Here is a 26568-nt window from a genome sequence, read left to right on the forward strand (position 1 = left end):
TCCTAGGTTCTGGCCTTCCTAGGGAGTTTTTCCTAGCCACCGTGCTTCTGCAACTGCATTGCTTGCTGTTTTGTGTTTTAGGCTGGGTTTCTGTACAGCACTTTGATATAGCTGACGTATATCAGCTGATGTAAGAAGGGCTATATAAATAAATTTGATTTGATTTGATGTTCTCATGCATCTCACGCTTGTTATTTCTGTTTGTCTGACTGTTTCTCTGTCTATTTGTTTATATTATTGACTCTCTCTTTCTCTTCATACTTTCCTTCTCTCTCGTTCTCTCTATTAATCTTGTGTCCCACCTTTCTCTCTCTATCTCTCCCACTTTTTGCCCCGCCCCCCTTTCTCTCACTCTAGCTTTCTCTTTTCTCCCCCCCCCCTCTCTCTTTCTGTCTTCGTCCTCTCCCCCAGCCTCTGTTTGTTCCTTCTGCCCCTCTGTGCCATGTCAATGCTCTTGGGGTGGATGGAGTCTCCAGGCTAGGATAGGTAGGTCCCCCACGGGACTGTTGAGCTAACGTAGGCTAATGCGATTAGCATGAGGTTGTAAGTAACAAGAACATTTCCCAGGACATAGACTTATCTGATATTGGCAGAAAGCTTAAATTCTTGTTAATCTAACTGCACTAACTCCAATTTACATGAGCTATTACAGTGAAATAATACCTTACTATTGTTTGAGGAGAGTGCACAATTATGAACTTGAAAACTTATTAATAAACCAATTAGGCACATTTGGGCAGTCTTGATACAACATTTTGAACAGAAATAAACTTTACACATACACATACAGTCTTAAACTTCATACATACACTGCTGCCATCTAGTGGCCAAAATCTAAATTGTGCCTGGGCTGGAATAATACATTATGGTATTTCTCTTGCATTTCAAAGATGATGGTACAAATAAATATACCAAAAAATGGTTGGTTTTTTTCTTCGTATTATCTTTTACCAGCTCTAATGTGTTATATTCTCCTACATTCATTTAACATTTCCACAAACTTCAACATGTTTCCTTTCAAATGGTATCAAGAATATGCATATCCTTGCTTCAGGTCCTGAGCTACAGGCAGTTAGATTTGAGTATGTCAATTTAGGCTCATTTTCTTTTAAAGGGGAGGATCCTTAACAAATGCTGGGTTAATTTCACATAATCACATCCATTGAGGAAGAAGACAATTACACCCCATATCCCAAGAAGGAAACTGTAAATCACGATCGTTGCATAAGGCCGTCTTAAAATGTGTTGCTTGTTTTCTGCCTTTTAATATCACACAGTGTTGTGTAAATGCAAGGGGAACTTACATGTTCTATTTCTATTTCTATTCTGTTTGATAAGAGATGATGAAAAATCATAATCACACCTAGCTAGCATGGTTAGGAAGGGATCACTTCTGCCTCAGCAAATAAACAAACTCTCTGTCTTTTCCACTGGGCACAGACGTCAACTCAACGTCTATTCCATGTTCAGAGAGAGAGATAACTTTACTGTTCATTTCTGATTGTTTATTTCACTTTTGTTTGTTATCTTTTCCACTTGCTTTGGCAATGTAAACATGTTTCCCATGCCCAAAGAAACCATTGAATTGAATTGACAGAGAAAGAGAGAAAGAGAGAGAGAGAGAGAGAGAGAGAGAGAGAGAGAGAGAGAGAGAGAAGGAAGGAAGAGAGAGAGAGAGTCAAAGGTATATATTTCTGTCTTAATCTACTCATCTCATCATCGAAACACATCTCTCAACAGCTCCATATTAGCGGCATTACAACACTATCAGAACAAAGGTTCAGTAAAGCAATAAAGGGAGAGCGAGTGACGGGAAGGGGTGGAGTGGTCAGGGGAAGTATCTTATTGTGTTGGTGTGTATTGTGTGCCACATCTGGACATACTGATCTGGAGACAGTGCCAAAAGCAGCCTCTAGAATCCTCCTCTCTGCAGCTAGTTTACACGGCCCAGAACAGTGCACCTCGTGCCAGAGAGGGAGGGCAGGAAGGAAAGGGAGGAGAGAGAGAGACGCACAGGGCAGATGAGGGGCATCGGGGCTTTCCGTTCTGGAGGATAAGCGAGGGGGAAAGAGGTGGGTGAGAGAGGAGAGGAAGCAGCTCTATATTCTCACTGAGAGGACGGAGGACACAGCGGAGGAGAAGACAAAGAGTGAGTGATACTTCAGCGGAAGAAAGAAGTCAAAGTCAGAAATAGTGATAGAGAAGAAGGAGAGAGAGCTAGAGACAGAGAGGCGGAGTGTGAAAGGATATACATTCAACTGAGACCAGTGGATCAACAACATGAATGGTGAAGAAGAATGTTTTACTTGAATAGTAACGATTTTACAGAGAAGAATTACTGAAAAACACAAACTTTATGATAGAGTCAACATTTTAACAAAGATACTATCATCAAATGGACAAGAGATGGCTGAATTGGAATGCAAAACTGAGGAATACCTTCATGATGCTTCTGGGGTGAAAAGGTGCTGTGAGCGTTGTCGTAAAGGTCAGTGACTACTGGTGTGTTTCTGTTGTCGTAAAGGTCAGTGACTACTGGTGTGTTTCTGTTGTCATAAAGGTCTGTCACTACTGGTGTGTTTCTGTTGTCATAAAGGTCAGTGACTACTGGTGTGTTTCTGTTGTCATAAAGGTCTGTGACTACTGGTGTGTTTCTGTTGTCATAAAGGTCAGTGACTACTGGTGTGTTTCTGTTGTCATAAAGGTCAGTGACTACTGGTGTGTTTCTGTTGTCGTAAAGGTCAGTGACTACTGGTGTGTTTCTGTTGTCATAAAGGTCTGTGACTACTGGTGTGTTTCTGTTGTCATAAAGGTCAGTGACTACTGGTGTGTTTCTGTTGTTGTAAAGGTCAGTGACTACTGGTGTGTTTCTGTTGTCATAAAGGTCAGTGACTACTGGTGTGTTTCTGTTGTCGTAAAGGTCTGTGACTACTGGTGTGTTTCTGTTGTCGTAAAGGTCTGTGACTACTGGTGTGTTTCTGTTGTCATAAAGGTCAGTGACTACTGGTGTGTTTCTGTTGTCATAAACTCAGTGACTACTGGTGTGTTTCTGTTGTCGTAAAGGTCTGTGACTACTGGTGTGTTTCTGTTGTCATAAAGGTCAGTGACTACTGGTGTGTTTCTGTTGTCATAAAGGTCAGTGACTACTGGTGTGTTTCTGTTGTCATAAAGGTCAGGGACTACTGGTGTGTTTCTGTTGTCGTAAAGGTCAGTGACTACTGGTGTGTTTCTGTTGTTGTAAAGGTCAGTGACTACTGGTGTGTTTCTGTTGTCGTAAAGGTCTGTGACTACTGGTGTGTTTCTGTTGTCATAAAGGTCAGTGACTACTGGTGTGTTTCTGTTGTCATAAAGGTCTGTCACTACTGGTGTGTTTCTGTTGTCATAAAGGTCTGTGACTACTGGTGTGTTTCTGTTGTCGTAAAGGTCTGTGACTACTGGTGTGTTTCTGTTGTCGTAAAGGTCTGTGACTACTGGTGTGTTTCTGTTGTCATAAAGGTCTGTGACTACTGGTGTGTTTCTGTTGTCGTAAAGGTCAGTGACTACTGGTGTGTTTCTGTTGTCATAAAGGTCAGTGACTACTGGTGTGTTTCTGTTGTCGTAAAGGTCTGTGACTACTGGTGTGTTTCTGTTGTCATAAAGGTCTGACTACTGGTGTGTTTCTGTTGTCATAAAGGTCTGTGACTACTGGTGTGTTTCTGTTGTCGTAAAGGTCTGTGACTACTGGTGTGTTTCTGTTGTCATAAAGGTCTGTGACTACTGGTGTGTTTCTGTTGTCGTAAAGGTCAGTGACTACTGGTGTGTTTCTGTTGTCATAAAGGTCTGTGACTACTGGTGTGTTTCTGTTGTCATAAAGGTCAGTGACTACTGGTGTGTTTCTGTTGTTGTAAAGGTCAGTGACTACTGGTGTGTTTCTGTTGTCATAAAGGTCAGTGACTACTGGTGTGTTTCTGTTGTCGTAAAGGTCTGTGACTACTGGTGTGTTTCTGTTGTCGTAAAGGTCTGTGACTACTGGTGTGTTTCTGTTGTCATAAAGGTCAGTGACTACTGGTGTGTTTCTGTTGTCATAAACTCAGTGACTACTGGTGTGTTTCTGTTGTCGTAAAGGTCTGTGACTACTGGTGTGTTTCTGTTGTCATAAAGGTCAGTGACTACTGGTGTGTTTCTGTTGTCATGAAGGTCAGGGACTACTGGTGTGTTTCTGTTGTCGTAAAGGTCAGTGACTACTGGTGTGTTTCTGTTGTCGTAAAGGTCAGTGACTACTGGTGTGTTTCTGTTGTTGTAAAGGTCAGTGACTACTGGTGTGTTTCTGTTGTCGTAAAGGTCTGTGACTATTGGTTTGTTTCTGTTGTCATAAAGGTCAGTGACTACTGGTGTGTTTCTGTTGTCATAAAGGTCTGTCACTACTGGTGTGTTTCTGTTGTCATAAAGGTCTGTGACTACTGGTGTGTTTCTGTTGTCGTAAAGGTCTGTGACTACTGGTGTGTTTCTGTTGTCGTAAAGGTCTGTGACTACTGGTGTGTTTCTGTTGTCATAAAGGTCTGTGACTACTGGTGTGTTTCTGTTGTCGTAAAGGTCAGTGACTACTGGTGTGTTTCTGTTGTCATAAAGGTCAGTGACTACTGGTGTGTTTCTGTTGTCGTAAAGGTCTGTGACTACTGGTGTGTTTCTGTTGTCATAAAGGTCTGTGACTACTGGTGTGTTTCTGTTGTCATAAAGGTCAGTGACTACTGGTGTGTTTCTGTTGTCGTAAAGGTCAGTGACTACTGGTGTGTTTCTGTTGTCATAAAGGTCTGTGACTACTGGTGTGTTTCTTTTGTCATAAAGGTCAGTGACTACTGGTGTGTTTCTGTTGTTGTAAAGGTCAGTGACTACTGGTGTGTTTCTGTTGTCATAAAGGTCAGTGACTACTGGTGTGTTTCTGTTGTCGTAAAGGTCTGTGACTACTGGTGTGTTTCTGTTGTCGTAAAGGTCTGTGACTACTGGTGTGTTTCTGTTGTCATAAAGGTCAGTGACTACTGGTGTGTTTCTGTTGTCATAAACTCAGTGACTACTGGTGTGTTTCTGTTGTCGTAAAGGTCTATGACTACTGGTGTGTTTCTGTTGTCATAAAGGTCAGTGACTACTGGTGTGTTTCTGTTGTCATAAACTCAGTGACTACTGGTGTGTTTCTGTTGTCGTAAAGGTCAGTGACTACTGGTGTGTTTCTGTTGTCATAAAGGTCAGTGACTACTGGTGTGTTTCTGTTGTCGTAAAGGTCTGTGACTACTGGTGTGTTTCTGTTGTCATAAAGGTCTGTGACTACTGGTGTGTTTCTGTTGTCATAAAGGTCTGTGACTACTGGTGTGTTTCTGTTGTCATAAAGGTCAGTGACTACTGGTGTGTTTCTGTTGTCGTAAAGGTCAGTGACTACTGGTGTGTTTCTGTTGTCATAAAGGTCTGTGACTACTGGTGTGTTTCTGTTGTCATAAAGGTCAGTGACTACTGGTGTGTTTCTGTTGTTGTAAAGGTCAGTGACTACTGGTGTGTTTCTGTTGTCATAAAGGTCAGTGACTACTGGTGTGTTTCTGTTGTCGTAAAGGTCTGTGACTACTGGTGTGTTTCTGTTGTCGTAAAGGTCTGTGACTACTGGTGTGTTTCTGTTGTCATAAAGGTCAGTGACTACTGGTGTGTTTCTGTTGTCATAAACTCAGTGACTACTGGTGTGTTTCTGTTGTCGTAAAGGTCTGTGACTACTGGTGTGTTTCTGTTGTCATAAAGGTCAGTGACTACTGGTGTGTTTCTGTTGTCATAAAGTTCAGTGACTACTGGTGTGTTTCTGTTGTCATGAAGGTCAGGGACTACTGGTGTGTTTCTGTTGTCGTAAAGGTCAGTGACTACTGGTGTGTTTCTGTTGTTGTAAAGGTCAGTGACTACTGGTGTGTTTCTGTTGTCGTAAAGGTCTGTGACAACTGGTGTGTTTCTGTTGTCATAAAGGTCAGTGACTACTGGTGTGTTTCTGTTGTCATAAAGGTCAGTCACTACTGGTGTGTTTCTGTTGTCATAAAGGTCTGTGACTACTGGTGTGTTTCTGTTGTCGTAAAGGTCTGTGACTACTGGTGTGTTTCTGTTGTCGTAAAGGTCTGTGACTACTGGTGTGTTTCTGTTGTCATAAAGGTCTGTGACTACTGGTGTGTTTCTGTTGTCGTAAAGGTCAGTGACTACTGGTGTGTTTCTGTTGTCATAAAGGTCAGTGACTACTGGTGTGTTTCTGTTGTCGTAAAGGTCTGTGACTACTGGTGTGTTTCTGTTGTCATAAAGGTCTGTGACTACTGGTGTGTTTCTGTTGTCATAAAGGTCTGTGACTACTGGTGTGTTTCTGTTGTCGTAAAGGTCTGTGACTACTGGTGTGTTTCTGTTGTCATAAAGGTCTGTGACTACTGGTGTGTTTCTGTTGTCGTAAAGGTCAGTGACTACTGGTGTGTTTCTGTTGTCATAAAGGTCAGTGACTACTGGTGTGTTTCTGTTGTCGTAAAGGTCTGTGACTACTGGTGTGTTTCTGTTGTCATAAAGGTCTGTGACTACTGGTGTGTTTCTGTTGTCATAAAGGTCAGTGACTACTGGTGTGTTTCTGTTGTCATAAAGGTCTGTGACTACTGGTGTGTTTCTGTTGTCGTAAAGGTCAGTGACTACTGGTGTGTTTCTGTTGTCATAAAGGTCTGTGACTACTGGTGTGTTTCTGTTGTCATAAAGGTCTGTGACTACTGGTGTGTTTCTGTTGTCATAAAGGTCAGTGACTACTGGTGTGTTTCTGTTGTCGTAAAGGTCAGTGACTACTGGTGTGTTTCTGTTGTCATAAAGGTCTGTGACTACTGGTGTGTTTCTGTTGTCATAAAGGTCAGTGACTACTGGTGTGTTTCTGTTGTTGTAAAGGTCAGTGACTACTGGTGTGTTTCTGTTGTCATAAAGGTCAGTGACTAATGGTGTGTTTCTGTTGTCGTAAAGGTCTGTGACTACTGGTGTGTTTCTGTTGTCGTAAAGGTCTGTGACTACTGGTGTGTTTCTGTTGTCATAAAGGTCAGTGACTACTGGTGTGTTTCTGTTGTCATAAACTCAGTGACTACTGGTGTGTTTCTGTTGTCGTAAAGGTCTGTGACTACTGGTGTGTTTCTGTTGTCATAAAGGTCAGTGATTACTGGTGTGTTTCTGTTGTCATAAAGTTCAGTGACTACTGGTGTGTTTCTGTTGTCATGAAGGTCAGGGACTACTGGTGTGTTTCTGTTGTCGTAAAGGTCAGTGACTACTGGTGTGTTTCTGTTGTCGTAAAGGTCTGTGACTACTGGTGTGTTTCTGTTGTCGTAAAGGTCTGTGACTACTGGTGTGTTTCTGTTGTCATAAAGGTCAGTGACTACTGGTGTGTTTCTGTTGTCATAAAGGTCTGTCACTACTGGTGTGTTTCTGTTGTCATAAAGGTCTGTGACTACTGGTGTGTTTCTGTTGTCGTAAAGGTCTGTGACTACTGGTGTGTTTCTGTTGTCGTAAAGGTCTGTGACTACTGGTGTGTTTCTGTTGTCGTAAAGGTCTGTGACTACTGGTGTGTTTCTGTTGTCATAAAGGTCAGTGACTACTGGTGTGTTTCTGTTGTCATAAAGGTCTGTCACTACTGGTGTGTTTCTGTTGTCATAAAGGTCTGTGACTACTGGTGTGTTTCTGTTGTCGTAAAGGTCTGTGACTACTGGTGTGTTTCTGTTGTCGTAAAGGTCTGTGACTACTGGTGTGTTTCTGTTGTCATAAAGGTCTGTGACTACTGGTGTGTTTCTGTTGTCGTAAAGGTCAGTGACTACTGGTGTGTTTCTGTTGTCATAAAGGTCAGTGACTACTGGTGTGTTTCTGTTGTCGTAAAGGTCTGTGACTACTGGTGTGTTTCTGTTGTCATAAAGGTCAGTGACTACTGGTGTGTTTCTGTTGTCATAAAGGTCTGTGACTACTGGTGTGTTTCTGTTGTCGTAAAGGTCTGTGACTACTGGTGTGTTTCTGTTGTCATAAAGGTCTGACTACTGGTGTGTTTCTGTTGTCGTAAAGGTCAGTGACTACTGGTGTGTTTCTGTTGTCATAAAGGTCAGTGACTACTGGTGTGTTTCTGTTGTCGTAAAGGTCTGTGACTACTGGTGTGTTTCTGTTGTCATAAAGGTCTGTGACTACTGGTGTGTTTCTGTTGTCATAAAGGTCAGTGACTACTGGTGTGTTTCTGTTGTCATAAAGGTCTGTGACTACTGGTGTGTTTCTGTTGTCGTAAAGGTCAGTGACTACTGGTGTGTTTCTGTTGTCATAAAGGTCTGTGACTACTGGTGTGTTTCTGTTGTCATAAAGGTCTGTGACTACTGGTGTGTTTCTGTTGTCATAAAGGTCTGTGACTACTGGTGTGTTTCTGTTGTCGTAAAGGTCAGTGACTACTGGTGTGTTTCTGTTGTCATAAAGGTCAGTGACTACTGGTGTGTTTCTGTTGTCGTAAAGGTCAGTGACTACTGGTGTGTTTCTGTTGTCATAAAGGTCTGTGACTACTGGTGTGTTTCTGTTGTCGTAAAGGTCAGTGACTACTGGTGTGTTTCTGTTGTCATAAAGGTCTGTGACTACTGGTGTGTTTCTGTTGTCATAAAGGTCTGTGACTACTGGTGTGTTTCTGTTGTCATAAAGGTCTGTGACTACTGGTGTGTTTCTGTTGTCGTAAAGGTCAGTGACTACTGGTGTGTTTCTGTTGTCATAAAGGTCAGTGACTACTGGTGTGTTTCTGTTGTCGTAAAGGTCTGTGACTACTGGTGTGTTTCTGTTGTCGTAAAGGTCAGTGACTACTGGTGTATTTCTGTTGTCATAAAGGTCAGTGACTACTGGTGTGTTTCTGTTGTCATAAAGGTCTGTCACTACTGGTGTGTTTCTGTTGTCATAAAGGTCTGTGACTACTGGTGTGTTTCTGTTGTCGTAAAGGTCTGTGACTACTGGTGTGTTTCTGTTGTCGTAAAGGTCTGTGACTACTGGTGTGTTTCTGTTGTCATAAAGGTCTGTGACTACTGGTGTGTTTCTGTTGTCGTAAAGGTCAGTGACTACTGGTGTGTTTCTGTTGTCATAAAGGTCAGTGACTACTGGTGTGTTTCTGTTGTCATAAAGGTCTGTGACTACTGGTGTGTTTCTGTTGTCGTAAAGGTCTGTGACTACTGGTGTGTTTCTGTTGTCATAAAGGTCTGACTACTGGTGTGTTTCTGTTGTCGTAAAGGTCAGTGACTACTGGTGTGTTTCTGTTGTCGTAAAGGTCTGTGACTACTGGTGTGTTTCTGTTGTCATAAAGGTCAGTGACTACTGGTGTGTTTCTGTTGTCATAAAGGTCTGTGACTACTGGTGTGTTTCTGTTGTCGTAAAGGTCTGTGACTACTGGTGTGTTTCTGTTGTCATAAAGGTCTGTGACTACTGGTGTGTTTCTGTTGTCGTAAAGGTCAGTGACTACTGGTGTGTTTCTGTTGTCATAAAGGTCAGTGACTACTGGTGTGTTTCTGTTGTCGTAAAGGTCTGTGACTACTGGTGTGTTTCTGTTGTCATAAAGGTCTGTGACTACTGGTGTGTTTCTGTTGTCATAAAGGTCAGTGACTACTGGTGTGTTTCTGTTGTCATAAAGGTCTGTGACTACTGGTGTGTTTCTGTTGTTGTAAAGGTCAGTGACTACTGGTGTGTTTCTGTTGTCATAAAGGTCTGTGACTACTGGTGTGTTTCTGTTGTCATAAAGGTCTGTGACTACTGGTGTGTTTCTGTTGTCATAAAGGTCTGTGACTACTGGTGTGTTTCTGTTGTCGTAAAGGTCAGTGACTACTGGTGTGTTTCTGTTGTCATAAAGGTCAGTGACTACTGGTGTGTTTCTGTTGTCGTAAAGGTCTGTGACTACTGGTGTGTTTCTGTTGTCGTAAAGGTCAGTGACTACTGGTGTATTTCTGTTGTCATAAAGGTCTGTGACTACTGGTGTGTTTCTGTTGTCATAAAGGTCAGTGACTACTGGTGTGTTTCTGTTGTCATAAAGGTCTGTGACTACTGGTGTGTTTCTGTTGTCGTTAAGGTCTGTGACTACTGGTGTGTTTCTGTTGTCGTTAAGGTCTGTGACTACTGGTGTATTTCTGTTGTCATAAAGGTCAGTGACTACTGGTGTGTTTCTGTTGTCGTAAAGGTCTGTGACTACTGGTGTGTTTCTGTTGTCATAAAGGTCTGTGACTACTGGTGTGTTTCTGTTGTCATAAAGGTCAGTGACTACTGGTGTGTTTCTGTTGTCATAAAGGTCTGTGACTACTGGTGTGTTTCTGTTGTCGTAAAGGTCAGTGACTACTGGTGTGTTTCTGTTGTCATAAAGGTCTGTGACTACTGGTGTGTTTCTGTTGTCATAAAGGTCTGTGACTACTGGTGTGTTTCTGTTGTCGTAAAGGTTTGCGACTACTGGTGTGTTTCTGTTGTCGTAAAGGTCTGTGACTACTGGTGTGTTTCTGTTGTCATAAAGGTCTGTGACTACTGGTGTATTTCTGTTGTCATAAAGGTCTGTGACTACTGGTGTGTTTCTGTTGTCGTAAAGGTCTGTGACTACTGGTGTGTTTCTGTTGTCGTTAAGGTCTGTGACTACTGGTGTGTTTCTGTTGTCATAAAGGTCTGTGACTACTGGTGTATTTCTGTTGTCATAAAGGTCAGTGACTACTGGTGTGTTTCTGTTGTCATAAAGGTCTGTGACTACTGGTGTGTTTCTGTTGTCATAAAGGTCTGTGACTACTGGTGTGTTTCTGTTGTCATAAAGGTCTGTGACTACTGGTGTGTTTCTGTTGTCATAAAGGTCAGTGACTACTGGTGTGTTTCTGTTGTCATAAAGGTCTGTCACTACTGGTGTGTTTCTGTTGTCATAAAGGTCTGTGACTACTGGTGTGTTTCTGTTGTCGTAAAGGTCTGTGACTACTGGTGTGTTTCTGTTGTCGTAAAGGTCTGTGACTACTGGTGTGTTTCTGTTGTCATAAAGGTCTGTGACTACTGGTGTGTTTCTGTTGTCGTAAAGGTCAGTGACTACTGGTGTGTTTCTGTTGTCATAAAGGTCAGTGACTACTGGTGTGTTTCTGTTGTCGTAAAGGTCTGTGACTACTGGTGTGTTTCTGTTGTCATAAAGGTCTGTGACTACTGGTGTGTTTCTGTTGTCATAAAGGTCAGTGACTACTGGTGTGTTTCTGTTGTCGTAAAGGTCTGTGACTACTGGTGTGTTTCTGTTGTCATAAAGGTCTGTGACTACTGGTGTGTTTCTGTTGTCGTAAAGGTCTGTGACTACTGGTGTGTTTCTGTTGTCATAAAGGTCTGTGACTACTGGTGTGTTTCTGTTGTCGTAAAGGTCAGTGACTACTGGTGTGTTTCTGTTGTCATAAAGGTCAGTGACTACTGGTGTGTTTCTGTTGTCGTAAAGGTCTGTGACTACTGGTGTGTTTCTGTTGTCATAAAGGTCTGTGACTACTGGTGTGTTTCTGTTGTCATAAAGGTCAGTGACTACTGGTGTGTTTCTGTTGTCATAAAGGTCTGTGACTACTGGTGTGTTTCTGTTGTCGTAAAGGTCAGTGACTACTGGTGTGTTTCTGTTGTCATAAAGGTCTGTGACTACTGGTGTGTTTCTGTTGTCGTAAAGGTCTGTGACTACTGGTGTGTTTCTGTTGTCATAAAGGTCAGTGACTACTGGTGTGTTTCTGTTGTCGTAAAGGTCAGTGACTACTGGTGTGTTTCTGTTGTCATAAAGGTCTGTGACTACTGGTGTGTTTCTGTTGTCATAAAGGTCAGTGACTACTGGTGTGTTTCTGTTGTTGTAAAGGTCAGTGACTACTGGTGTGTTTCTGTTGTCATAAAGGTCAGTGACTACTGGTGTGTTTCTGTTGTCGTAAAGGTCTGTGACTACTGGTGTGTTTCTGTTGTCGTAAAGGTCTGTGACTACTGGTGTGTTTCTGTTGTCATAAAGGTCAGTGACTACTGGTGTGTTTCTGTTGTCATAAACTCAGTGACTACTGGTGTGTTTCTGTTGTCGTAAAGGTCTGTGACTACTGGTGTGTTTCTGTTGTCATAAAGGTCAGTGACTACTGGTGTGTTTCTGTTGTCATAAAGGTCTGTGACTACTGGTGTGTTTCTGTTGTCATAAAGGTCTGTGACTACTGGTGTGTTTCTGTTGTCGTAAAGGTCTGTGACTACTGGTGTGTTTCTGTTGTCATAAAGGTCAGTGACTACTGGTGTGTTTCTGTTGTCATGAAGGTCAGGGACTACTGGTGTGTTTCTGTTGTCGTAAAGGTCAGTGACTACTGGTGTGTTTCTGTTGTTGTAAAGGTCAGTGACTACTGGTGTGTTTCTGTTGTCGTAAAGGTCTGTGACTACTGGTGTGTTTCTGTTGTCATAAAGGTCAGTGACTACTGGTGTGTTTCTGTTGTCATAAAGGTCTGTCACTACTGGTGTGTTTCTGTTGTCATAAAGGTCTGTGACTACTGGTGTGTTTCTGTTGTCATAAAGGTCAGTGACTACTGGTGTGTTTCTGTTGTCATAAAGGTCTGTGACTACTGGTGTGTTTCTGTTGTCGTAAAGGTCAGTGACTACTGGTGTGTTTCTGTTGTCATAAAGGTCTGTGACTACTGGTGTGTTTCTGTTGTCATAAAGGTCTGTGACTACTGGTGTGTTTCTGTTGTCATAAAGGTCTGTGACTACTGGTGTGTTTCTGTTGTCGTAAAGGTCAGTGACTACTGGTGTGTTTCTGTTGTCATAAAGGTCAGTGACTACTGGTGTGTTTCTGTTGTCGTAAAGGTCTGTGACTACTGGTGTGTTTCTGTTGTCGTAAAGGTCAGTGACTACTGGTGTATTTCTGTTGTCATAAAGGTCTGTGACTACTGGTGTGTTTCTGTTGTCTTAAAGGTCAGTGACTACTGGTGTGTTTCTGTTGTCATAAAGGTCTGTGACTACTGGTGTGTTTCTGTTGTCGTTAAGGTCTGTGACTACTGGTGTGTTTCTGTTGTCGTTAAGGTCTGTGACTACTGGTGTATTTCTGTTGTCATAAAGGTCAGTGACTACTGGTGTGTTTCTGTTGTCGTAAAGGTCTGTGACTACTGGTGTGTTTCTGTTGTCATAAAGGTCTGTGACTACTGGTGTGTTTCTGTTGTCATAAAGGTCAGTGACTACTGGTGTGTTTCTGTTGTCATAAAGGTCTGTGACTACTGGTGTGTTTCTGTTGTCGTAAAGGTCAGTGACTACTGGTGTGTTTCTGTTGTCATAAAGGTCTGTGACTACTGGTGTGTTTCTGTTGTCATAAAGGTCTGTGACTACTGGTGTGTTTCTGTTGTCGTAAAGGTCTGTGACTACTGGTGTGTTTCTGTTGTCGTAAAGGTCTGTGACTACTGGTGTGTTTCTGTTGTCATAAAGGTCTGTGACTACTGGTGTATTTCTGTTGTCATAAAGGTCTGTGACTACTGGTGTGTTTCTGTTGTCGTAAAGGTCTGTGACTACTGGTGTGTTTCTGTTGTCGTTAAGGTCTGTGACTACTGGTGTGTTTCTGTTGTCATAAAGGTCTGTGACTACTGGTGTATTTCTGTTGTCATAAAGGTCAGTGACTACTGGTGTGTTTCTGTTGTCATAAAGGTCTGTGACTACTGGTGTGTTTCTGTTGTCATAAAGGTCTGTGACTACTGGTGTGTTTCTGTTGTCATAAAGGTCTGTGACTACTGGTGTGTTTCTGTTGTCGTAAAGGTCAGTGACTACTGGTGTGTTTCTGTTGTCATAAAGGTCAGTGACTACTGGTGTGTTTCTGTTGTCGTAAAGGTCTGTGACTACTGGTGTGTTTCTGTTGTCATAAAGGTCTGTGACTACTGGTGTGTTTCTGTTGTCATAAAGGTCAGTGACTACTGGTGTGTTTCTGTTGTCATAAAGGTCAGTGACTACTGGTGTGTTTCTGTTGTCGTAAAGGTCAGTGACTACTAGTGTGTTTCTGTTGTCATAAAGGTCTGTGACTACTGGTGTGTTTCTGTTGTCATAAAGGTCTGTGACTACTGGTGTGTTTCTGTTGTCATAAAGGTCTGTGACTACTGGTGTGTTTCTGTTGTCGTAAAGGTCAGTGACTACTGGTGTGTTTCTGTTGTCATAAAGGTCAGTGACTACTGGTGTGTTTCTGTTGTCGTAAAGGTCTGTGACTACTGGTCTGTTTCTGTTGTCGTAAAGGTCTGTGACTACTGGTGTATTTCTGTTGTCATAAAGGTCTGTGACTACTGGTGTGTTTCTGTTGTCATAAAGGTCAGTGACTACTGGTGTGTTTCTGTTGTCATAAAGGTCTGTGACTACTGGTGTGTTTCTGTTGTCGTTAAGGTCTGTGACTACTGGTGTGTTTCTGTTGTCGTTAAGGTCTGTGACTACTAGTGTATTTCTGTTGTCATAAAGGTCAGTGACTACTGGTGTGTTTCTGTTGTCGTAAAGGTCTGTGACTACTGGTGTGTTTCTGTTGTCATAAAGGTCTGTGACTACTGGTGTGTTTCTGTTGTCATAAAGGTCTGTGACTACTGGTGTGTTTCTGTTGTCGTAAAGGTCAGGGACTACTGGTGTGTTTCTGTTGTCATAAAGGTCTGTGACTACTGGTGTGTTTCTGTTGTCATAAAGGTCAGTGACTACTGGTGTGTTTCTGTTGTCATAAAGGTCTGTGACTACTGTTGTGTTTCTGTTGTCATAAAGGTCTGTCACTACTGGTGTGTTTCTGTTGTCGTAAAGGTCTGTGACTACTGGTGTGTTTCTGTTGTCGTAAAGGTCTGTGACTACTGGTGTGTTTCTGTTGTCGTAAAGGTCTGTGACTACTGGTGTGTTTCTGTTGTCATAAAGGTCTGTGACTACTGGTGTGTTTCTGTTGTCGTAAAGGTCTGTGACTACTGGTGTGTTTCTGTTGTCGTAAAGGTCTGTGACTACTGGTGTGTTTCTGTTGTCATAAAGGTCAGTGACTACTGGTTTGTTTCTGTTGTCGTAAAGGTCTGTGACTACTGGTGTGTTTCTGTTGTCATAAAGGTCTGTCACTACTGGTGTGTTTCTGTTGTTCAGGTGGCTGTTGGAGCAAGATGTGTAAAAGACCAGCATTATACAAGCACCTCATATTATATGTATTAACTGTTTGTCTGCAACATGACCATATTATCAAATGATGAAATGCAGTATAGAGGGGAAAACAGCAGTCCCTTTATCTCCACAAAACTACATGAACACACAGGAGGCTGCTGGGGGGAGGACGGCTCATAATAACGTCTGGAGCGGCACGAATGGAATGGCATCAAACACATGGAAAACGTTTGTTTGATGTTGATAATACCATTGCACTCATTCTGCTCCAGCCATTACCACAACCCTATCCTCCCCAATTAAAATGACACCAACCTCCTGTGATGAACATGTTACTATGGACAGTATAATACGGTGGCCTATATGTGGGGGTATGGATGATCACATTTCTCTGTCATTCTCTCATTCCCAACCTCACTCCAGGACAGTATGTTCGCACCGACTGTGGCAAGTCTACAAAAACAGAGTGTGAAACCTGTCAACATGAATACTACACTGCTGAATTAAACTTCTTGAAACAATGTCTACCCTGTAGGGTCTGCTATTCCAGTAAGTCCCCCCCCCCCCCCCTCCCTCTTCCCTGTTCTGACAGTTCCACTCATTGTTCCCCTGTCTCCTTAAAATAATCCCTTTCTGATCCGACTCATCCTCTCTCATTCCACACCCCTGCTCTCTCTCGCGCTCTCTCTCTCTCACTCTCCCCGACCCTCCTCTCTTTCCATCCCCTCTCTCTATCCCACCTCTCTCCTCATCTTTACATCCCCTCTCTCTATCCCACCTCTTTCCTCATCTTTACATCCCCTCTCTCTATCCCACTTCTCTCCTTATCTGTCCATCCCCTCTCTCTATCCCACATCTCTCCTCATATTTACATCCCCTCTCTATCCCACCTCTCTCCTCATCTTTACATCCCCTCTCTCTATCCCACCTCTCTCCTCATCTTTCCATCCCCTCTCTCTATCCCACCTCTCTCCTCATCTTTACATCCCCTCTCTCTATCCCACCTCTCTCCTCATCTTTCCATCCCCTCTCTCTATCCCACCTCTCTCCTCATCTTTACATCCCCTCTCTCTATCCCACCTCTCTCCTCATCTTTACATCCCCTCTCTCTATCCCACCTCTCTCCTCATCTTTACATCCCCTCTCTCTATCCCTCCTCATCTTTCCATCCCCTCTCTCTGTCCCACCTCTCTCCTCATCTTTCCATCCCCTCTCTCTATCCCACCTCTCTCATCTTTCCATCCCCTCTCTCTATCCCACCTCTCTCCTCATCTTTCCATCCCCTCTCTCTATCCCACCTCTCTCCTCATCTTTCCATCCCCTCTCTCTATCCCACCTCTCTCCTCATCTTTACACCCCCTCTCTCTATCCCACCTCTCTCCTCATCTTTACATCCCCTCTCTCTATCCCACCTCTCTCCTCATCTTTCCATCCCCTCTCTATCCCACCTCTCTCCTCATCTTTCCATCCCCTCTCTCTATCCCACCTCTCTCCTCATCTTTCCATCCCCTCTCTCTATCCCACCTCTCTCCTCATCTTTCCATCCCCTCCCTCTACAATCCTCTCTCCCTCTACCATCCATCCCTCCCTCTACCATCCACCCCTCCCTCTACTATCCTCTCTCCTTCTACCATCCTCTCTCCCTCTACCATCCATCCCTCCCTCTACCATCCTCTCTCACACTCATTCTCTCCCTTCTCTTCTCTTCTCTCCGTCTCCCTCTACCGTCCTCTCTCTCACTCTTTCTCTCCCTTCTCTTCTCTTCTCTCCGTCTCCCTCTCCCTCTACCATCCTCTATCCCACTCTTTCTCTCCCTTCTCTTCTCTCCGTCTCCCTCTCCCTCTACCGTCCTCTCTCCCACTCTTTCTCTCCCTTCTCTTCTCTCCGTCTCTCTCTCCCTCTCTCAGGCAGTAACCAGAAGGTATTGAGGGAGTGTGAAGCCAGTAGTGACAGGCAATGTGTGTGTAAGACAGGTTACTACTGTACAGACGATGGATGTGAACACTGCCTACCTGTGACCCTGTGCCCTCTGGGTTCAGGTGTCGTGAATCAAGGTGAGAACTGCCTTCTCACCTCTACACCACAGGATGTTGGTGGCACCTTAATTGGGAAGGACATGCTCGTGATAATGGCTGCAGCGGAATGAGAGGAATGATGGTTTGATGCCATTCCATTTGCTCCGTTCCAGACATTATTAAGGGCTGTTCTCCACTCAGCAGCCTCCTCACCTCTATACCCTGTTCTAATGACAGACCATTGCCTCTGATGAGCTGATCATGAGTTGGAGATACTAAGGCTGGTATTGAAAAGACACCTGACAAAAAAATCTATCTGTAGTCTAATAAGATGCACTCAGGGTCAATGTTTAAACCACTGTGGGCCTTTGTCAGTACAAAACATCTTATTACTGTGCTTGTATAATCTGCTGGATGTATGTACTTTACTTTGAGCAGCTGACATGTCTGGCACTTGTTCCTAAACCCCCCAGCCAACCCCCAGAATGACACAGTCTGTGCCCCGTGCCAACCTGGGACCTATAACAGCTTCAACGATGCCTTCACACACTGCCAATCACACACCAGGTCAGAACCCTTCACACAAAGTGGCTCTGATTTTTATCGAAAGTCAACTCAGTGGGTGCATTTGGTTGGCACGAAACGTTTGACATTTTTATACAATTGTGGGACAGCGGGGTTAACTGTGGAGTTAAACTCCTTTCTCTGTTTCACAATCACTTTCTTTCCTCTCTCAGGTGTGGGGACCTCGGGAAGGAGGTGAAAAGTGCTGGGACTGAGACTACCGATGCTGTGTGTGGTGCCTTCATATCTCGTAGGTCTAATAGGATCTCCTTTTATTGCACAGTAGTATAGAATATATAGAAAACTAGATGGTATATATATATATAGCATTTTACCAATATTTCTTCCACCTCCCCTCTTTCTCTCTTCATTGAATGATTTGACATAATGTACATCTAATACTGTAAGCAAGATTAGAGCACATTGCGTTCTCCCTCAGAAATGGTTCAGATAGAGCCTCATATATAGATTGTCTGGGTTTTAGGTTGGTTTGATTGATCCTCTATCGCTCTGCCTCCATCTCAGGGTGTCACTGGATACTACCTACCAGTCTGTGGGCAGGACTAGTGGTGACCTCACTCATCATAATCTTGATCTGCATCTATTGGAGGGCCAAGCGTCAATCATACATGCCAGGTACGTATATCATCACTACCAATTCCCAAAAGTGTGTGTGTGCACTCGTCGTGGATTTGATGTAAGTATTGGCTAGAGTTCCCACCATATTCCAGGGACTCTTTGTACTGTAGAACAATTTGTAAGTATTTAATAAGACTTTACAGTGAAACATTTTAATAATATTGAAAAATAGGGTGGTAGGCCACCTCTTGGACAGACACAGGTTGGCCGCTAGGATGAGCATGGGGTAGGATGCCCCATGACGGGCCCTGCGCCCATGACGGGCCCCGCGCCCTCAGGCAAGCGCGAGATGGCTCCTTGAATTAGCACAGGTTGAAAACCTGTGACATGGATTAGCCAAGGCCCAGGGCGTCAAGGCTGGTCCACAGTGGTGACATTACAGGTTCAGTAGATATGGGTAGCTGGGGGAAGGGGTGGTGTAGTGTTGCCAGAGCACTGGAGCATCGCTCCGCCATTTCCCACAATGGTGCTTGTTTATGTTGGTAGCCCGAAGACGTGATGAATGGAGACAGTCATGCTGTTAGAGCCCGGTCCTGTTGATGGGTGATCAACCACTGACACTCCCTACAGTGACCCACTACACAGTCCTTCACATGAGAATGAAACACTTTCTGCCGTGGTAGATGGAAATCTGCTGCAGTGCACCTGGTAAACATCATCCGTCTTGAAGGACCAGGAAAAATAAGCTAAGGAACCTAACCTAAGCTAAGGAACATAGGTCATTGGTTGGATAGATGTGCCATGAGTACTTGCAAATGACAGAGACAGTGCCATAGTTCCCCTATTTATTGAGGACTTGTGATTGGACATGGTGGAGTTGGATTTGTGGGGTTCTGCAACAAAGGCGAGACATCATGAGCAGGTTGTAGAACATACAAGGTGATAAGGATAAACCTATTAAACCAATACATCTGAAATGAGGAAATAGGAAACAAACTTACTCTTAACACACACAACTGGAAAGAAACTGAGCCATGGCTTGACAGGCTTTAAATACAAACAACAAGTGTGAACGGGCCTATCAGGGCAGTTCTGATCATTACTGACAGGTGTGTGATTGCATGAGCGAGTCAACAGGTGAAATCAACTTGTTTGATCAAGTCCACCTCAGCTGGATGCTACTCCACTCTGAGGACTGTTGTACATACATCATTATAACCTATCAACAACCTGTTTGTTTCTTTGGGAGTCATTCAAAAAGCCCCATTTGATAGTTAAGGCTACCAATTATTAAGTAAATGCTCTTTTTGTTTCTCTGTGTGATTTCCCAGCCAGCAGATTTCAGATCATGTACAGTAGATTTTACCCGGTGACAGATGTAGAGGCAGTGAAAACTCTTAGTGTGTCTTTTCTCTCCTACACAGTGACAATATGCATCACATTGTAAAAGTATTAGGTGTCAAGGTGCTAGACGTAATTTGGATTGAATGAAGGGAAACAAGGTCATTGCTTTTCACCGTCAGACGTAGGAACTCGCCACTTCCTCTAGAGATTAATCAGATCAAAGACAATATGAGTTATAGTGAAACTCGTATGCATCGCTCCTGTTTATGCTCGATCAGGGGCTGAGAGCACAGCACATCAACCAATATGAGTCCAAGTGCAGATAAAAGTCACAGGAGCTTATATAAGGGGGGACACTAGACACCCCTGCTATTGGCTTCTGGTTATAACATTTATGTTTCAGCCTAATATCTCAAACAAACAGATGTTTGTTGAGAAACGGCTGAGCATAAAATGGGAAATTGAGAGAACATTGTAGGCACACATATCTGTGATCTTAAACTCATATTCTCTTTTTGAAAAATGTTGTTTGAAATGATATTTCTGAAGGTTATTTGACATTGCCATTTCAATCATATATTTAATTCAAATCAAACTAAATGTAGGTTCCACATAATAAATAACCAGTTAGACTACCCTGTGAAGGTAGAAATAAGAACAACTGCCTCCAGATTCCATGTACATCTACTCATTATCAGTTAGGAAACTATAGTAGGTATGAAACAAGCTTCTACTGTAGCTTCTTGAGTTTGTGAGACTTGGGGACAAAACCACATCCTGTTCTATGTTGAGCTTGACACGGTTATTGGAAAACCACATGACACATTTCACAGTCCGCTAACTCATAGCAAGAAAGTGTTGTGTAAAGTACAGTGGCGTCACCGGTTGACACATTTGGTGACTGTCCTATTTATCAATGCTTCACCAGTAGAGGTTGGACTTACCCACAATAACAAGTCAGATAAGATACAACTCGTATATGAATGTTGATAGTGCTACTCAGTGATCTCATGTCTGTCTGCCTGTCTGTCTGTAGCCAACTCCAGTAGTCCTGGTATTCCTGTAGAGCCTGCACCTCCTTCCTTCGCACCAGCTGAGCTCAAGTTCCCCACCGAGTGCAACAGCCATTGGAGCCTGGACCAGAAAGCCACTGAGCCACTCTTCATCAACACAGGTGAAAGTCCCTCAGTGGTAGTTGGAATAGTTCACCACAATTACAAATGTACCTCCTCTAGTGCACAAGAAAGGAGGTATTCAGTACACCCAGAGAGTAAGTTGGGTTTGTTTGCTCAGCTACAGGTTAGCATTAGCATCATAGAGTGCAGAACAATATGAGTGATGGGACCCTGGGTACCATGGTTTAAGGGCTCGATTCAATCCATATAGCTGAGGTTCATCTTTATAGAGCGATTGAATTTTAAAGGCAACGTTCCCCTAAGCGCTGTCAGCTCAATTGGAAATTACCTTTCAATATCAAGCACGTAATTCAGCGCCATAGTGCTGAACTTCGACAATATGGATTGAATCGAGTGCAAGGTATCCATCCATAAGATAAATTAAATTAGACATTTTGATGAACTACCTCTTTAAATCATCTCCTGACAAATCGCATCACCAAAAACACATAGTTTCCATGTGGAGTCGCTATATCTGATAAACCTGTTCATTCGTCTATATTACACCATATCCATCACTCATAGTAGTTCTGCAGCTTCCCAATGATCAATAATGTGATGTCTCTCCTCACTTAGAATGGATCAGATGTAATCTAAACTGAGGCTGCCCGTATAATCAACAATCAGGATGAGCTATTTCTCCATTTGCAAGAGCCTAAATCAAATCATTAAATACAGATGTATTGTTACCTCTATGGACATGATGAGATGGGGCCTGTGTAGGCTTCATGAATAATAAATGCTGTACTACGTGAGGTTGGAGGAGGGTTATTGTTGTGTGCTCATACTATTTCCCTTGTGTATCCCAGCTGTTATTCAGGTAAACGGCTATACGTCAGACTGTGAAGTTGAGGCCGATGGCACCACCATAACAATGACAACATCAGAGCGATTCAGCCAATCGGATCACAGTAATGGAATGAGAGGACATGACATCAGACCCTCCCGCTACCTATCAGAGCCACAGGAAGATGAGTGGCCAGGGACTTAATTCTGATTTTCAACTAAATATTCCTTTTTTAATTACTTTTTTCAATGAACAAGACCCACATGGGAAAAAAAACTGAGCAGATTCCTCCTTGAAGGTTCCTGGATACAATCCCTTTTGTAAAGTCTTATCTCTGCAATGCAAATATACTGAACATCCTAGGAACATTCTTTGTTTCTTAGGTCATTGAAAAAAACTGTTGGGGAGGGCTTAAATAAAGTGTAATCAATGAGTTCAAATGTCGTCATAGCTTCTCCATTTTACATTTTTCTAAGGAACTTTCAAAGCCCAGGGCAGCTGGAATTCCCCTAACGTGTTGTCATCAGTAGCTTGATATGAACATCACTGTGGTGGAAAAGAGATTGTTGAAGTAGATGTATATAGATAGATATTCATTTTGACATCACAGCATCTGTTCAATGATGTTTTAACCACAGCATTGAAAATTCTGTCAAAACAGTTGACGCTTTAGCAAAGTGCAGAATCTAAATGTAGACAACACCCGAGTGGACACTGCTTAATTAAGTGTTTGTCGCCCCCTGTAGGATAGGAGTAGCAGCGGCTACCATACTTCAAACTGCTTTACCCTGCCCTCTAGTGTTATCAGCTAGCATTTACAGCTAAATGCAGGCCAACTGAAATCAGTTGCGGACTGCTTTCACACAGGCAGCCAAGTCTGATATTTTTTTTCCATTGGTCTTTTGACAAATAACAGATATTTTTCGGAGCTGATCGGATTGGTCAAAAGACCAATTAGTAAAACAAAAAGATCCGAATTGGGCTGCCTGTGTAAACGCAGCCCTTTAGGCACAGACCAAGGGTAAGCACACCTTCCCCAATAACTAAACCAATGGGAGTGAAAAACGCTGAACTGACGTTCGATCACAGCATACACATAAATACACATTGAAGGGAAGAGTTAGAACATGGGTACCATAAAGAGGCAACATCTGTATTTGTAGTGTGGAGCATCAGGTGGTATATTTGGACACAGAACAGCCACATTCAACACAAAGGGGAACATTCAATGGCATTGGGAACTATCGTAGTGATATATGAGGAAACACATTGGGAATGTTTACACAGTTCACCCTGCACTGTACCATGACAACATTCAAAACTGATCATTGACAATCTTTCCCACAGTGTAATAGCACACTAATTAAAAATATCTTAAATGTTAAAAGTTGTCCATTAAGTAATGGTTTTTAAAACAATGATGATCATATTTTAAAAAACTTTGACACTTATATATCAAGTCCTAGACTTTTCTAATGAGAATCATGAAAATTGAGTTGATGAACGGGATCCTTCCCAGTGGTTTCAGTCTGCCTTCTTGAAGAGTTGCCTGGCGACCACATCTCCAACTCTCATCTCCTAGAGGGCAAAAAAAGGACAGGTTGAGAAGAGGGTGGAGAAAGAGAAAAGAGGGAGGGGTTTGGGAGTGTGAGAGTGGGAGTGTGTGTGTGTGTGAGAGTGAGTGAGTGCGTGCATGGGTGGGTGGGTGAGTGCGTGGGTGCGTGAGTGGGTGGGTGCGTGGGTGGGTGAGTTTGTGCGTAGGTGGGTGGGTGGGTGAGTGAGTGCGTAGGTGGGTGGGTGAGTGAGTGAGTGAGTGAGTGCGTGGGTGGGTGAGTGTGTGTGTGAGAGTGAGTGTGTGGGTGGGTGGGTGAGTGAGTGAGTGCGTGGGTGGGTGAGTGTGGGAGTGTGTGTGAGAGAGTGAGTGCGTGGGTGGGAAAAGATCATTAATGGACTCAGTCACAATAAAAACGCTGTGCTCTTTTCTCTCTGGACTCCGTAATCCTCTCTCTCTCCTTCCTTATCTCCACCCCCCCACACATGTACTTCCCAGCTCTCAATCCCCCCCCCTCCCCTCCCTCCCTCCCTCCCCCTCTTCTTGCGTTACTCACCAAATCCACCGTTTACTGCCTGATCCCCAGTGGCATTTATTTCCAATTTTCTCTTTCGGAATTGAACAAAATATCAATGACGTATTGTTTTCTATTAGAAGCTGTTTAATAAAACAATGCTGATTGTTTGTAATCGTAATCAGTATTTGCATGTAATCACAAGCAAAGAGTCTTCAGGGTGAAGGCATGGGCAGGAACAGGAAGAATAAGGAAAGGTTATTGTTCGTTACCATTTTAATGAGCTAAATACAGACTTCAACAAGACTCTTCATAGTGAAGGGATTGGGAGGAGAATCACAAGCTTCTGTTTAGGCTTGTGCTTGAGATGGACTTTAGCTGGGAAATCTGTTTTTGCTTGTGATTACATGCAAATGCTGTTTACGATTTCAAACAATCAGCATTGTTTTGTTCAACAGCTCCCTAATGCTTCTAAAAACAGATTGCCCAACTAAAGTCCATCTCAAGCACAAGCCTAAACAGAAGCTTGTGATTCTCCTCCCAATCCCTTCACTATGAAGAGTCTTGTTGAAGTCTGTATTTAGCTCATTAAAATGGTAACGAACAATAACCTTTCCTTATTCTTCCTGTTCAACCCTTCACCCTGAAGACTCTTAACAGTGTTTTCCTCCGTTTCTTTCTCCTCCTTTGGGCCCCACACATTTCTTTCCCATGTACAGGCAACAAATAAGGAGGCTGGAGGGCCATACACCCCCTATTTTTTTAGAAGGACCTAATTTGTTCTCACACAAACACACGCATGGACACGTGCACACATACAACGTAGGCAGCGAATAACTTCCATTACCAAATCTGATTTGCATATCCCCCACTTTCAAAATGGTATATCAATCCCAGCATCTTCTTTCCTCCCAAATGTTTCCTGCTTTCCTCCCTTGCTCTGGCCTTGTGTTCACCTCTATTCCAATTCCCTTCCAATCTTTATCCCTCTCTGTTAATCCATCCCTCCCTCCATTCTCACCAGGTGTAGCTTGTCTCCCTCCAGCCAGTGTGTCCATCCTCTTCCCTCCTTCTCTCCTCTCTGAACACACACCAGCTTATCACCCTCCCAGTCCACTGTGGTCTAAAAACAGGGTTAACACACACAGTGGTCTGCAAAAAAACATGAAAGCACACACACAACCATTGCCTTGAACCACTCTGTTTGGCCCGGTCTGAAAACAAGCAACGGGGGTGGTTGTGACAGGAAAACAACAGGTGGTACACTCTCATAGCCACACACACACACACACACACACACACACACACACACACACACACACACACACACACACACACACACACACACACACACACACACACACACACACACACACACACACACACACACACACAGCTGGCAAAAAGTCTATTCACCCAAACAAAGCAAAGTAGTATGACAAGTACACGTATTCAAAGCCAATTAGAGAGAATTTGTACAAATCTGAACAAGCCATGAAACAGACAAACATAAGGGAAAACATCACCAGATAAAATAAATACATTTAGCCACTGTCTTTACTAACAGCACATGATGAAGAACACACACACACCTGACAGACTCGTCCATCCACAGGTCCCAGGTCCTCGGTGAAGACCTGACCCAGTTTGAAATCCATATCAAAGTCCTTAAAGGTGGTCAATGTGCGGATCTTCATACTGCCCGTGGCCGGGTCGTGGACTATCTGTTTAGTGGGCTTCAACATACACACTATCTTCCGCAGGGCAAAATTAATATCTGACGGAGAGAGAGAGAGGGGGAGAATTAATCAACCAAACATAACACCTTGCCATTCTAGTAATGAGGTAGTGTATCTGAGGCAACATCTCTGACCTACAGCTGTGTCTGTCCTTTTACATGTCCTGTTAATGTTTCCAGATATCACACACGCACAGACAGAGGCACACACACACCCCTGTCTGTGTTCAGGGTCATTTACAGGCTAAGGCGCCATGATGATCCATCACTCGGCTCTGGGAATGGAGACGGCAAGCCTTTCGATGAGTCACTACCCCTCAAATTAATCTCAAAGCAGTAGGCAAACAAAGGAAAAAAATATTTTAAATTCAGTAAAATAGAATGAATGAATCGTTTTAAATTCAAATGAAAGGGGGCAAGTTGCAGAGGTACATTAAGCTCTTAACACGTGTCATTTTACACATTACAACTACAGAATTTGACACTTTTTAACAATGACGCATTTGTAGCTAATATATATGGTAACAGACAAAGACATTACGATTCATATAATCTTACCCAAAGCTGCGAGGTAGTTCTCGAAGTTATCTTGAGACACCATGTGAAAGGTTCCTGTGTAATTTGGTTTAGACATCTTTTAGCCTTTAGTTTTGCAGAGGAACTCAACAAAGAAAACTGTAACCTAGTGTTGCCTCTTCTCTACAGATATTATCCTTCTCTGTTATTTTCACTGCTCCCACTACTCCCGTATTGTTCAATAATAATAAGACTTATGCAACCTGTGAGCTAACCCTCTATCTGCTAGTGTCAGTCAGAAGGTATGCGGTTTTACGCAAAACTGCAACGCGATAATGGAATGATTGAGCTGCTGGAATGTTTTAGCGCAGCGGCAGTATCCACAACGACTGTCCTCTGCTCTATTCACTCCTTCAATTCCCGGGTATCGATTATTGATGCTGACGTTTTAGGTTCCCTACTCGTTCCCTATTCGCTCCCTCTCCCCTCCTTTCGGAAAGTGTAAACTCTTCCTTACGGAGCTTTATGCGAGCCGTTTGTATTCCACTAATCCTCTTCCTAAAGTGGGAACTGGGTAGGTCTGTGCCCTTTCCGCCTTAATTAAACGGCCTTCTCTCTGTTCACAATTGCTTTATTTGCATGGGAAACATTGCCAAAACGTGAAAAACATTCAACAAAAGTGAAATAAGCTATCAGA

General features: G+C 43.2%; 2 protein-coding genes across 5 annotated transcripts; one reads left to right on the forward strand and one right to left on the reverse strand.

Annotated features, from left to right (window-relative positions):
- The first annotated feature begins 1853 nt into the window (after positions 1-1853).
- On the forward strand, positions 1854-22938 carry tnfr (tumour necrosis factor receptor). 3 transcript variants are annotated; one of them, NM_001124378.1, is given in 8 exon segments: positions 2083-2488; positions 15511-15636; positions 16995-17141; positions 17576-17669; positions 17840-17916; positions 18192-18302; positions 20626-20763; positions 21574-21991. In NM_001124378.1, coding segments are annotated over 8 exon segments (957 nt in total). In that variant the 5' UTR covers positions 2083-2406; the 3' UTR covers positions 21756-21991.
- Positions 22689-26378, reverse strand: LOC110509614 (retinol-binding protein 1). 2 transcript variants are annotated; one of them, XM_036969159.1, is made up of 4 exons: positions 25914-26378; positions 25210-25394; positions 24639-24769; positions 22689-23129 (listed from the first exon to the last, which is right to left on the reverse strand). In XM_036969159.1, the coding sequence occupies exons 1-4, from the start codon at positions 25987-25989 to the stop codon at positions 23123-23125; spliced, it is 399 nt and encodes a 132-aa protein (XP_036825054.1). In that variant the 5' UTR covers positions 25990-26378; the 3' UTR covers positions 22689-23122. The 2 variants fall into 2 exon arrangements, with proteins under 2 accessions (XP_036825054.1, XP_036825050.1); XM_036969155.1 differs by having other exon boundaries at positions 22708-23129; positions 24639-24740; positions 25914-26374.
- Between the last annotated feature and the right edge of the window lie 190 nt (positions 26379-26568).

This window comes from Oncorhynchus mykiss, chromosome 3 (assembly GCF_013265735.2).
Source record: "Oncorhynchus mykiss isolate Arlee chromosome 3, USDA_OmykA_1.1, whole genome shotgun sequence".
Lineage (NCBI taxonomy): Eukaryota > Metazoa > Chordata > Actinopteri > Salmoniformes > Salmonidae > Oncorhynchus > Oncorhynchus mykiss.

Coding starts and splice junctions, on each gene's coding strand:
- tnfr (XM_036963089.1), top strand. CDS start 2,407: ATGGCTGAATTGGAATGCAAAACTGAGGAATACCTTCATGATGCTTCT. Junction 18,303..20,625: donor GCGTCAATCATACATGCCAG/GTACGTATATCA, acceptor GTCTGTCTGTAG/CCAACTCCAGTAGTCCTGGT. Junction 20,764..21,573: donor GCCACTCTTCATCAACACAG/GTGAAAGTCCCT, acceptor TGTGTATCCCAG/CTGTTATTCAGGTAAACGGC.
- LOC110509614 (XM_036969155.1), bottom strand. CDS start 25,989: ATGTCTAAACCAAATTACACAGGAACCTTTCACATGGTGTCTCAAGAT. Junction 25,395..25,913: donor GAACTACCTCGCAGCTTTGG/GTAAGATTATAT, acceptor TCTCTCCGTCAG/ATATTAATTTTGCCCTGCGG. Junction 24,741..25,209: donor TGGATGGACGAGTCTGTCAG/GTGTGTGTGTGT, acceptor CCCTGTTTTTAG/ACCACAGTGGACTGGGAGGG.